Source organism: Tyto alba, unplaced genomic scaffold (assembly GCF_018691265.1).
Source record: "Tyto alba isolate M040663 unplaced genomic scaffold, T.alba_DEE_v4.0 Super-Scaffold_2, whole genome shotgun sequence".
NCBI lineage: Eukaryota > Metazoa > Chordata > Aves > Strigiformes > Tytonidae > Tyto > Tyto alba.
In genome coordinates, this window is record NW_024881282.1 from 39,559,472 (window position 1) to 39,572,321 (window position 12,850).

A 12,850-nucleotide genomic window follows, 5' to 3' on the forward strand; every position below is an offset into this window, starting at 1 on the left:
GGACTGTTACAGTTGTGTAATCTGTAGATGAACATTTTTAGTCTAATTTATATAAATGTTCTCTTTTGTAGCTATTTTTATACCAGATTCTTCGTGGTTTGGCATACTGTCATAGAAGAAAGGTATTACATCGAGATCTGAAGCCACAAAATCTACTAATTAATGAGAAAGGAGAACTGAAGCTTGCAGACTTTGGTATGGCCTCAAATTATTCTGTAACAAATATTTTCTTCACTCAGCAAGAGAGAGGCATCTTTCCTTATAAAGGAAAAATGAGAACATCATGTCTGTAGTGAATTGGTGTGTTCTGAGATGGAAAATGAAAGTCAGCCTTTTACAGGATGTTCGTAATCAAAGTAATACATGTATAGGTAATACTGTTGCTTGACTTGTGGTTTGAAAGTAGCCTTACAGCTTCATGTGGAATTGACACGTAGTCAGATCCTTAAAGTGGAGCTCAAGTTGCTTTTCTTAACACACCACAGTCACTCCAAAGCAGAGTGACCATGGTGGGAGACAGAAAGGGTCTGTCCGTGTGCTGAATTGCCAGGTATTACTCCATCACTGATACACCAAGTTCCTTTGGGATTTCCAGTAGACTGGGGCATTCACGGTTTCCTGTTACCTTCTGTGTCAGGAAGGTCCTTTGAAAGTTGTGCTACCATTGTGTTTTTTCCCATTGTGTTTGAATTACTCAGAAGATTGCCTCTTACATGACAGACCTAAATTTTATTGAAGATACTAGTGAAAAACTGACAATATTAGGATGGAAAACTCTTGCTGATTCAACACTGATTTAGTCTGCTTCCACTGTTTCATTATTCATTTGTTGCCTTCTGCCTTTTGAAATGTAATTCTCAAATGGAAATAGTGCAGAAGGGTTGTCATGGGGGGAGGTGTTGTATTTATCTAATGCTTTATTTTATTGAAATTAATAGAATTACTCCAGGTTTTGATCTGTTTGCCTGTCATCTATGCTTAGAAATGCTGATCATGAGATTGCTGTAACTACTAAGAGGCAATTTACAAGTTGTAGAAATGTATTTATTAGGGCTTTTTACATTAAGGGAAGATATTTAGCAAATATAAGAAGGTTGATTTAGCTCTTAAAAATTATTTGTCAATTTCATGCTGTCATGGCTTGAGCTCAGAAAGCAACTGAGCACCATGCAGCCGCTCACTCCTCCCTTCTCTCCCAGCGATGAGAAGGGACAAAATAAGCCAGGCTTGGGATTTGAGATAGGACCAGGAGGGGTAGGTCACCCATTATGGTCATGGGCAAAAGGCAGACTCGTTAGGGGAAGAAAAAAAAGAACATAGCTTTATTACAGACACTAACAGAATAGGACAGTGAGAAGCATTGCCACGTCTTGAGAACACCTTCCCCTCACCCCTCCCTTCTTCCCGGGCTCAGTTCTCCTCCCAGTATCTCTACCTCCTCCCCTCAGCTGTGCAGGGGCAGGGAATGGGGGGTGCAGTCAGTGCTGCCACTTCTTCCATCTCTGGTGGGGGGAGTTTGTGGAACTTCTCCCCCTGCTCCATCGTGGTCCCCCTCTCACAGGAGACAGTCCTCCACAAACCCTCTCTGACATGAGTCCCTCCCACGGGCTGCAGTGTTTCCTTACAGTGCTCCGCCGTGGGACACCCCCACATGCTGCAATCCTCTCAGCACTGAACTACAACAGCAGGGCTACATTTTCCCACAAGACCCCAGCCTTCTTTGAGCACAGCATCTTGATCAGCCATGCGAAAAACACAGTCCGTAAATCAGTGTCTGCTCCACCGTAGATCTTCATGGGTGGCGGGGGGGGCCGCCCTGCCGTCTCACCACAGGATACAGGGGGGGTCTCCACTCCAGCACACCTCCCCCCTCCTTTCTTCTGTTCCTCCACTGACCTTGGTGTTCACACAGCTGTCCAACTCCTCCTCACAAGTCCCACTGCTCGTCACCACATCCCTTAAATACATTATCGCAGAGGCGCAGCTGATTGGCTCAGTTTTGGTGCAGAGGTGGAGCTGACTTGGAGCTGGGGGAGCTCTGAGAAGCTTCTCACAGGGGGCCGCCCCTATAGCCCCCTCCCCTGCTACTAAAAACCCCACCACTCACTCAAACCCAGGACACGTGCAAAAAATATTTCTGCAAGTTGTACATGACTCTTTATTTCCCTTTTTATCAAGGATTGGCTAGAGCGAAGTCTGTTCCTACAAAGACTTATTCCAATGAAGTTGTCACGTTATGGTACAGACCACCTGATGTTCTCCTTGGATCCTCAGAGTATTCAACTCAAATTGACATGTGGTTTGTATAGCTTTGTCTAATTTCAATTTTTGTTCTCAGTGAAGTTGAAAAAATGTCAAATCTTCCCTATTACATAGTAGCATTCAAATACTCATCCTCTGAATTTTTGAAGGCTACAACTGAGTTAGATTTATAAACAAAGGATTGGCAGACAGGGAAGATGCTATTATTTCTCTGAAAATGAGGAGTACCTTTATTGCTTAGAGTAAGCAGGCATTAGGCCCACAGGGATAGAGAAAAAACCCCAAATGTGTTCTCCTAATGACATGATAATGTGGTATTTTACTATGAACTTTAATACAATTGATAAACTTGACATCTAAAGGAAGAGGATATAATACAGCTCTGAAATAGATTTTGTTTCATCTTTGACAGTTCTATTATTACTCCATATCTTTCAAAACAATATTTTTAGTGTGTTAGCATGTGGCTAACAACTAATTTAATAATTTGTATTAATTGAAGACATATCACACAAGTCTTTAGGAGCTGAAAGCTTAAATTGTTGGATTGTTTCTGTTTTATCTTTTTCTCTGTTTTTATAAAGGGGTGTCGGATGCATATTTTTTGAAATGGCATCAGGAAGGCCTCTTTTCCCTGGCTCGACTGTCGAAGATGAACTGCACTTAATTTTCAGACTTCTGGGTAAATGGATACTTCTAGCAGTAATGTTAATGCTATATGTTGGCTCTTCTAAACGCTTTTTCCATTAGAACTGTAGATCTTCAGCTGTAAACAGTGATATTTCGTATTACATTGTAATTAAGGTGAATGAATGTACTCTTGATGAAAAATGATTGAGCTGAGTGCACAGCTGAGTTTGTACAACATAGACTCACTGACTGATTTTCTTTCTTTTCTGCTTAAATTACAGGATTAAACACTTATATATGTCAAAGTTGTTTCTTTACATTTTTTTTTTGAGTTGAATTTGTTGCTTTTTTAAAATACAGGAACCCCATGTCAAGAAACATGGCCAGGCATTTCTTCCAGTGATGAATTTAGAAACTACAACTTTCCTAAGTATAAACCACAACCCCTCATCAACCATGCACCACGGTACTTTATGTTTTATTAATAGAAAATATGTATCCCTGTGGCTTTGCAGATTTGTAAATGTGAACGTGCTTCCAAGCAGTCTGCTACTAAATGCTGGAAAACTACCCATCAGTTTTGTTATTGTGGGCAGATAGTAATGCAAAGCATAATCCTGGTACTGTGCGATTACTTTGATATCGTTCAAGGTACCACAGCTCCTTCATGACCTGTACAACTATAAATTCTGATTAACAGCACTTGCATAGTAGGAGTATTCACACAGTACTTCCTAAATAACCCAAATTTTCTTCTGTTATATAATAGGCCCATTGTTAAAATGGCAAGGTTTCCTTGAGCAGTCCCTTAAAATCATTCTAAAACCATTATGAGGAATTTGGAGGGTCTGCAGAGTTGTTATAAATAAGCTTTATAACAAAGAGTACAACATTTTTTTATCAACTCTGAAGAAAAAGATCTAACATTCTGTCCTTCTATTAAATGAGTAATGTTAGGCTTAAAAAAAAAAAAAAAAGAAGAGCTTTTTTGCTGAAAGAAATGATCTGTGTCAGCTTAGTAAATCACAATCCAAAGCCCAGTGTTTTTCAAATGATCTTGTTCTGAGATATTGGTACTCGTATGTATACACATCAACAAGCGGAGCCATTGTTTAGGTGGAAGCATTTCGATGTTGAAATTTAATTTTTAGGTTTGATATCATTTGATGAAGTCAGTTCTCTGCAGTGTTTGTTTTGTAAAGATAGTTCAATAACTTTTAATTTTAAATATTTTTATTTTTAGGCTAGACACGGAAGGGATTGAATTGATAGCGAAGTTCCTGCAAGTAAGATGTGTTTTGTAGCTTTACTTAATAAAAATGCAAGTTTAGAATTTTAATATATTATTTGCAGAAAGTATTAGAAGCTATAGTATCTGTTAGATCCGACTCAAAGTGGAATATGCACCTGAGTGTGTAGTGGATGACAGATTTGGAAAGAATAACAGTTTGGGGAAGCCTCTGTACTATAAGAATTTAAAGCCTGGTGTTTAATTATTTTTTTTTCCCCAGAAGTGATTTCTTCTCTTACTACTTTTTGCAAAAATAGAATTGATTCTATGTTAGCAATTCCCTGAAAACCTAAAACTCTTGTGAAATAAGTTGTTAGAACAGAACTTTTAAATACAAATACTAAATTTCTGTAACAGTGACCTTAGCTTACTACTAGAGAAGCAGTTACTTAGGTGTAATATTACTCTTTGATCTTGCAAATTATATTTAGACTGTGGTGTCTGAGGTTCCATTTTCTGCAAAATGCTGCAGCGTAGTCCACTGAATTAGAAAAATTTTGTGATCTCATGTAAGAGCACTTCATTGCAATTTATTATTAGAACATAATGTAGACAGAAGTTTGTCATCCAATCATTGTGACATCTATAAATAAAGATTAAGTATATTTTTGACTTGCATCCACTTACAGCAGTTATTTTGACTATTTCAGCAATCTTGTTATATGTTGATAATACTCATTTAGATAACATATGTTAGATTTTTCCTGTGTGAAATAAATGTAATGAAAACAAATTTGTCCTAGTGAATTAGTGGGAAATACCAAGCAAGTAGAACAATATTTCTCCCTTTGATTACATCACTTGATGCAAAGAGTTTTTTAATGAAAACCAACACACTTGCATCCTTCTATGTTAATAGTATGAATCAAAGAAGAGAATTTCAGCGGAAGAGGCTATGAAACATGCGTACTTCAGAAGTCTTGGAACAAGAATACACACCTTGCCTGAAAGTAAGAGGAGTAGTAAACTATTGCTAAGATAGTACATTAAAACTAAGTACATTGCTTAAGGAAAAACTTTCGACTCAAATCTGTTAAAGAAGTCTGGTATATACTGACTTAAATAAAGTTTAGCATTCCTAAATATTTATCTAAACTGTATAATTAAGGATAGAACTTTGTTCAATAAAGCAAAGTTGTGTTTAGATATTAATTAATTTCTTTGTTACAGGTGTTTCAATATTCAGTCTAAAAGAGATTCAGTTGCAAAAAGACCCTGGCTTTCGAAATTCCACTTACCCAGAGACAGGTATGGAAAGCTTAATATTTTCTCCTATCTACAAACGGAATACTGTGCCAGAGACATTCAGAACTAAAAAATGCTTTCTTAAATTGCTCTGTGTGAATGTACTCAAACAAATCCCAAGACTTATTTGCTCAGATTCCTGTAGAGACATAGAAGCTAAGCGCACAGAAGGAGGTGAGTTTTACTCGGGATGGGCAGAGGAACTGTTAATATGAGACTGTCTTGGGGTTTCAAACTGTGACTGTGTGGGTGTTGAATGGTGGCAAAGTTAAAAAAAAAAAAAATAAATGCAGTAAGTGCAGTTAAAAGAAAGATGCTGATATTGGTTTAAGCACAGAGGATATTCTCTTGAAACAGAAAGATGGTGTAGATAATAGCTGAATACTCTGTTGTGCAAATGCTTCAGTTTTTTACCATGGTCCATGTTCTGTTGTAGGACATGGGAAGAACAGAAGGCAGAGCATGCTTTTTTAAAGCGGGCGATGCAGAGTCGAGCCCAAGCCTATCCTACCAGTCAAGGACTCGGATCTGAAGGCAGTGCTCTCTCTTGGTGGACTGGGAATCACAGTTTGTCTACACTGTCCTCTTCACAGTGGAGTCTTTTTATTTCCAACCTGCAGATTATGTTTTTATATTTGTTGTCACAGTGTGACAATTTTTTGTACAGTTGGTTTTAAGGTCTCCTCTGCCACTAGAGCCAGTAGGTTACAGCTGTTGATGTAACTGTAGCTGCAATTTTTGTGCAGGACTGAGAAACACAGTGCATTATTTATTGCGGAATCATTGCTGCTAAATAACTACTGTCTGTATAGTTAACACAACAGTTCCATGCCTGAAGAAGTTGCAATGGCTTTATAATATGTGAATGCATCTGTTTCTCTTCATAAAATGTTCTACTGCTGCGGGGTTTTTTTGTATTTCTTAAACTGCAGTGTTTCCTGGAATGTAAACATAGCTTTGCTTGGCTATAGGTGAACCATCTTTAATGCTCTAAGTTCATGGCACTTAATTCTTTATTTAACATTGGAAGTATGTGTTGAAATAGTTGAAAAATTATAATGCATATTATGTTTTTGAAAAGCACATGGTGTGAAAGTTGATTCAAACAAGTGAACAGTAACTATTGTTTGCTCTCAGATCCTGTGTTACTTATTGATAAATTAGAGCATGGGGACTGGATGATAAATTTTGTCAAGCTTACTCCAGCATAAGATATTTGCACGTTGTTGTGCATATGGGGCCTGCAGAAGCAATGACTTTTTTATCTTGTTTTTAACTTAGAAATACAAATAGTAAAAAGATGATTCATAATATGTTGGACCCTGGCTTACTTTTGAAATTTAGAATTTCATTACAGAGGAACAGGACAACTAATTACAAGAACATGGGAATAATGTCACACTTTTCCCACCTTGTTGCTCTCCCATTTGTGCATTATTCACTTGAAATCAACTGAAAAGGTGCAAGTTTGTACTTGGTAAGAACTCACTATACTACAGAGCTTTTACAGTGGGAACTTAGAGAGTTTTTCAGATCTTAGATGTTATCTGTTTACCAGAGATAGTAAACATGTTACTACTATGCTTATGCATCTCAGTGAGTATCATAAGTACACCCTTGGTGATGGTTACAGTATTTTTAAGCATTTGTGTTCACCTTTATGAACCTATTTGTTTAGTGCATCTTAAAGAGACTGTAAATCTTTATTGGTATATTTTGAAATGGTCATGTAAATCTTTGGCTGGTATATCATGAAAATAGTCATAGATAACTTAATTTTTCCTGACATTCACTGTAAAACATTCAGGGGTCCTACCATTTCTGTTCAGGAAATCTTGTAGTTTATTGTTATTTAACAGTATTAAGTGAATTTTTGTATATTTCATTTTAACTTTATTTGTGAATAGTGATTGTGGCATGTTTGGGGGTGTTTTATTAATATTTCATTGATACTGGTAAATTTGAATTGGGAATTTTTTTTTTTTATTTTCTGGAAGAGAGAAATTCATGTGTAATGGTGACTATTGGACCACTACTGCTTTTCAGCATTTGTAAACCGGTTTTACGTTAAATCTTGTAGACCTAACAAACTGCTGTTATTTCTAACTGACCGAACTGTATTAATATTGTACTTTTGAAAGTATAAATATTATGTGGAATTCTTCGGTTTTGTTTTGAAATTTATAATAACAAAGGCCCTGTGTTGTTAAAAATACAGACTAAGTGAACTTGCGGTTCTTGGGGCGTTGTTGGAAATGTTGAGCTAGATCTGTGTGTCGTGGGAGTCATCAGTTTTAACGTTGGCCGCTTACTAATTCATGCAACGCAGGAGCAGTGGCAGTGAAAAGTAATGTGGCTCATCTGCGACTGAGGCCATTCAGGATCTTACAGGAAACGTGGGCCGTGGTCTGATTTTTAGCCAGCAAGTCCGGCGTGTCTCACGGTATCAGAAGCCTTGCCCGGGTCTAGGAGCATCCTGCGTGTCTCGGGTGCACGCGAGGGTCTCCCACTGCTGCCAGCGGGAGCGTGGTGTGTGTGTCAGAGGCAGATTTGGCACAGATGGAAAACCTTTGTCCTGAAATAGTAGTTATATATTTTTTTATAGTTGCTATGGATCTGATCTAGATTTTATACTGATTAACTTTGTAGGGAATACGTTGTAGATGTGATGGTGTTGAAGAAAGAAGTATCAGAAAAACATCAGTTTTTTTACAAAAGTAGTGAAGATACAGAGGAAATGTTGACTGTGGATAAATGTGGGATTTAGCATTTCTAGAACAGTAATATTTTATAGGTCATAAAAGAACAAGTAATAATGTGGCACTAATGAGGAAAGGACTTAAAGGTTTAACTGGTAAAATGAAGTGCATTAACAAATATAGAAGGGGATGAGCTGCATCTAACGAAAGGATGTTTCCATTTTAAGTAGTAATTCAGGTTTTTTGTTACAGATGAAAAGACCTTCCATAAAAGTAAAGCACTCTGTTTATAAAGAGATTTTTCTAAGGACCTGCAAGTGAGTCGGTTTGCTTCGTTAGGAGGTAGCTTTAGGAGGTAGCTTTAAAGAATGTATTTCTTAAAAAAACTTGGCATCTGTGCTCAAGCCAGTTTTGGGTTGGGTTTTTTTTCTTGTTAAAATCATCTATAATTGAAATTCCTGCATCAGCAGAGACAGTTCTGTGGCAGCTCCCTGTTTGGGGCAGTAGTCAGCAAATCTGAGGTCGCTGGGCATTTCTCTGACACCTTTTTCGTGCAGTGCAGCGTTCTGCCTCCTGTCTGACAGCACCGGGCACTGCCCACTTGCTTTCACTGGCCCCGAGAACTGTAGGGAGTGTTGGCCTTTTGGGGAGACCACCTCAACCGTGGCGAAAACCAAACAGACAGTCACTGGAATGGATGACTTCCGAGATGTGGTACGACAGCCTTTGCTTGAAGATGAGTGGTCAGTTAATGAGAAGTGGCCCGCAGGTTGTTGCTGAGGAAGTAATTCTTTTCCGAAGCTCCCCGGTGTATCCCGTCTAGCCCGGGGTAAGGGTGTGGAGGTGCGTGTAGGAAATCGGGTGGGTTTGAAGGCAGGAGAGAGGCAGGAGGTGCCGTGGGTGCGTGCACACGCAGGCGGAGGTCGAAGGGGAGAGAGGGGGGGTGGAGGACGGGGGTTGGCAGGACAGAGCAGGAGAGGAGAGGGGGAAACCGGCTGCTCAGCAATGCTCTAGTGGAACTCGCATCTCAACACAGCTGTGTTATTTTTGTGCTGCTTTACCACAGCATTAAGTAGCCAGAGTGTATCCCTGAATTGGGCAATAAAAGTTAAAATAAACAATTATTGAAGAATCAACATACTTTGTATTTGCAAATCATTTGAAAAACTGCAAGGTAGCACTCTTTGGGCTGCTTGCTTGTTGTCTGCGCATTGACTTTTTCCGTGTAATAAAAGGTACGTTGTTTCTGTTTTGCAACGTTAAGATGGAACTAAGGTTAAGAATACATTCAGTCACCGAGGACAAAATATATGAAAGGTACCTTGTAAATATCCCCTAGCTAAGTATTAAAAACCCAGGAAATACCCGGAATTAAGGTCAGATTTGAAAGAAATCTAAACAAATTAGGGTATGGAAATGCACAGCTATAGCACGTAATGACACTGAAGAAAAATTAGAACTTAGCTTGTCTGTAACAGCATGTGGTCACAGACATGATCATTTTTCTGGACTTTAATGGGCAGAGTTGAAATAATTCATGCACCTTTGTTACCACGTTTCAATACCTTTTTTCCCTTAGTAAAGTTCGGCTTTGAAACAAATACAACATTTCTATGAAATTTCTTAATCTGGGGGAGGAATTTGAATGTGTACTTTTTACAGTTTGTGGTTTTTTAATTTTATTTTTTTCATCTGTAGACTGGGCTGTTAGAGATTTAGTGATACTGTTTGGCCTATATGTCGGTCAGCAACATCCATGTCAGACCAATTTAAGAGATTGACAAGATAACAAGTATAGATCATGAAACATAAAGAAAGCACTGTACAAGTGTTTAGCTAATTGGTACGTTGCAAAGTAAGCTCTGGCTGTATAGGTAGGATGATTTTGAAAAGTATAAAAGCCACATAGATAAATGAGCTTTATAATTCATACCATACAGCCTCTTAATCTGTGGAGTTCAGCTGCACAGAAATCACACTCTTCTTCTAGGCCACAGTGGAAATTCGTGTTGTCAGAACTGGGATTAGAGTTTAGCTATTCTAGATTTTTTTTTTTTTTTTTTAATCTTTTGTGTGTGATTTTCACTGGGCTGTACTCTGCCTGTCTCATTAACTGAAAGAAAAAGATTGATGTCAGTGGAAAAACATGTACATTACAATTTTCCATTATTTTCACATACTTTCTAAAATCCCTTAACTCATTTAAGTTCTGTAATTTTTGAGCCAACTTAAACTGTGAATGCACACATATGCACACACTTACTGTTGTAAATAGCTGCTTGATTTGTTGTCCTGGCTGCATCCTCCAAAATCCCTTAAGAAGCACGCCTGCCTGAGCAGATTGCTTTTATGGTCTTCCTTGTGAAATACAAGCCTTGTTCAGCTCAGATGCCATATCTTGAAATACATTTTTCCCCAGAGGGCTGTGAAGTTCCTTCATTTGTTGCAGTGGGACCTTCTTGCTGATGGAATTGCTGTCGCTGTGGGTTGCAGGGCGGGGGGAATGCTCTTCCCTGTCCCCTCTCCAGCCTGCTCTTGCGGAGCACCTCCCTCCAGGCCCCGCGTGGCAGCGTCGGTGCTGCCTGCTCCTCCTCTTTCACACCCTGAGCTTGTTTTTTCAGAGACTTCTTTTCCCCTCTTCCATGTCCTTTTCCTTAATTCGTAGGAGGCAGCTGGCCTGGAGCCATGTTTGGAATAAAGGTTACATTTATCCACTCACACTTCTTGCAGGATAAACATGAGCTGATGGGAATCTTTCAAGAAAAAAAACAACATATCCTGGAGTCCCCTCTTGTAGGATACTTTTCTACAAATACCACCCCACCCAAGGCAGGCCATGGTACCAACTGCTCCAGAGTCCTTGCCTGAGGTTCATTCTCCTTTTTTCATTTAAGTAAGTTTTTACTCCTCCTCACCAATGCTGTCAATCTCTTTGCCCACGAGAAGTAGGTTTGTATGCCAACTGTGTAGACCAGAGCACTCACATATTGGTAAGACCTGTTACAGTTTGGGGCTGAAAGGGATTTCACAACTTGTCATTTTCTGACGAGTTCATATGGGTATTCTTAAACCTGAGTGACCTGTGTTTGTTTATCCTACAGGATATAGACACAGTCTCAAGATCAGAAGGGAACAGCGATATCCTTAGATAAAAGACTACCAGTACTTAACTGTGCCTTTTCTAAATTCATGTGGTGGTCACGGAGGCTTCTGAAGATGCTTCCTGTAGGCACAAGATCACACAGCCTCCTTCTGTAGAGACTTGTTCTCTTAAAATTAAATGCTATAGTCTGTTTTAAAGGACCATCTCCCCTTTAAACATCTTGTTGACAATTCATTATTTCTTTGGTAGGTATTTCCACATTGGCAAGTGCCTGTCTGATGAGACTAGTTTTATTCAGACAAAACAAATTGTTCTTTGTTGACGTAATGGACCTGTGTCAAATCTTTCTTTTTCTGGAGTTAGTTATCACCCATCACTGTTTTCCCCGCCTTCAAAGTTTTCTTTAGAACTGAAGCCACTTACCTGTGCCAGAGCAGATGACGTGTGCAATCTCTTGGCAAAGCTACCCAGTAGCTGTGGCCTTACTGGTAGATGCTTGCTTTTCTGAATAAACAATGTAAAGGTAAGCAAAAACTAGCCTAATTGTGCACCTAGCCTATATATTGAAAACTTTTTGTGTATTCCTGAAGCATGAATAACGTGTAGATCTATCCCCAAAATCCCTCAGGTATGAACAAATTGCAATTACTGCCAAAAATACTGAAGGAAAGAATAACTCCTGTTTTGTTCCCCAGGATTGTTGGCTTGGAGCTCTCCATGCCACAGAAATATTGACGCTTTCATGGTATTTTAAAAACATTTATTTGATTTTTCTCTACAGTTAAAAAGGTATCAATAAAATTCAATAGAAAATTACCAATAGAATATTTTCTTCAAAGCATAAGGATAGCAATCTAGTGTTTTAGGCAAGTGTTAGACTTGAGGGGCTGGACTTTGCTTGTATATATTCTTCCCAGTAGGAGGAGTTTTTCTTCCACATTATTGACCAATTTGGAAGTTAGAATTCATTTTGAAAACCTGGTTTTTTGAATTGAAAAGTTAACTAGCAAAAGATAAGTTCTATTGCTATTTTTAATTCTCTCAAAGATAAGAAGAGAGCACTACTTTCCTGTTTCTGGGTGTCCTCCCGTTGGTTTTCTTGGTTCCTTTACAGTAATTTGTTGAAATAGATTATTTTTTTGTGTGTGTCAGAATTGCTGTTTTCTGCTATCTTTAAAAGAAAAATTCACTCAAGGGGCAGGACAGTGGGAGGGCAGGGGAGGGGTGTGTGGAGGGGGTGGTGTTGAGATGCATTGAGCCTTTTGAAAAGAAAAAACCTGCCTTATTAGCAAAACCTTGGAAGAAACAAAATGGTGAGAATTTGGATGCTTTTTAAGAATCTCTTCTCTGTCACCCTCTCCTCATGTTCATCTGTTTTTTTGCAGTATGGTATTCAATACTTCTTACTAAGTTGAAGATCAAATTTTCATGAGTATCCATCTTTTACTTTTTAAACTCATAGTGACAAACCCTTCATCTCTGTGCCTTGTTCTCCCATTAGCTGTACTGGCATGTACAAGGCGAGACTCTACTGAAGTAGGCATCCGTGCTTTTTTAAAAATGAGAGTTGGCTCTAGAGTGTGAATAATTGACTCTCTGTAACTTAGTTACTGAAAAATA

At 38.6% G+C, this 12,850-nt stretch overlaps 1 protein-coding gene across 3 annotated transcripts in view; it reads left to right on the forward strand.

Moving 5' to 3' along the window:
* Window positions 1-9,263, forward strand: part of CDK17 (cyclin dependent kinase 17) — a 97,088-nt gene extending 87,825 nt beyond the window's left edge. For all 3 annotated transcript variants that reach the window (XM_042792227.1, XM_042792226.1, XM_042792228.1), the window contains 8 exons: window positions 72-195; window positions 2,179-2,299; window positions 2,847-2,944; window positions 3,253-3,358; window positions 4,136-4,178; window positions 5,043-5,133; window positions 5,354-5,431; window positions 5,865-9,263. In XM_042792227.1, the coding sequence (XP_042648161.1) occupies window positions 72-195; window positions 2,179-2,299; window positions 2,847-2,944; window positions 3,253-3,358; window positions 4,136-4,178; window positions 5,043-5,133; window positions 5,354-5,431; window positions 5,865-5,902 (699 nt within the window). In that variant the 3' untranslated portion in view covers window positions 5,903-9,263. The remainder of the gene's footprint in view (window positions 1-71; window positions 196-2,178; window positions 2,300-2,846; window positions 2,945-3,252; window positions 3,359-4,135; window positions 4,179-5,042; window positions 5,134-5,353; window positions 5,432-5,864) is intronic.
* The last annotated feature ends 3,587 nt before the right edge of the window (window positions 9,264-12,850 follow it).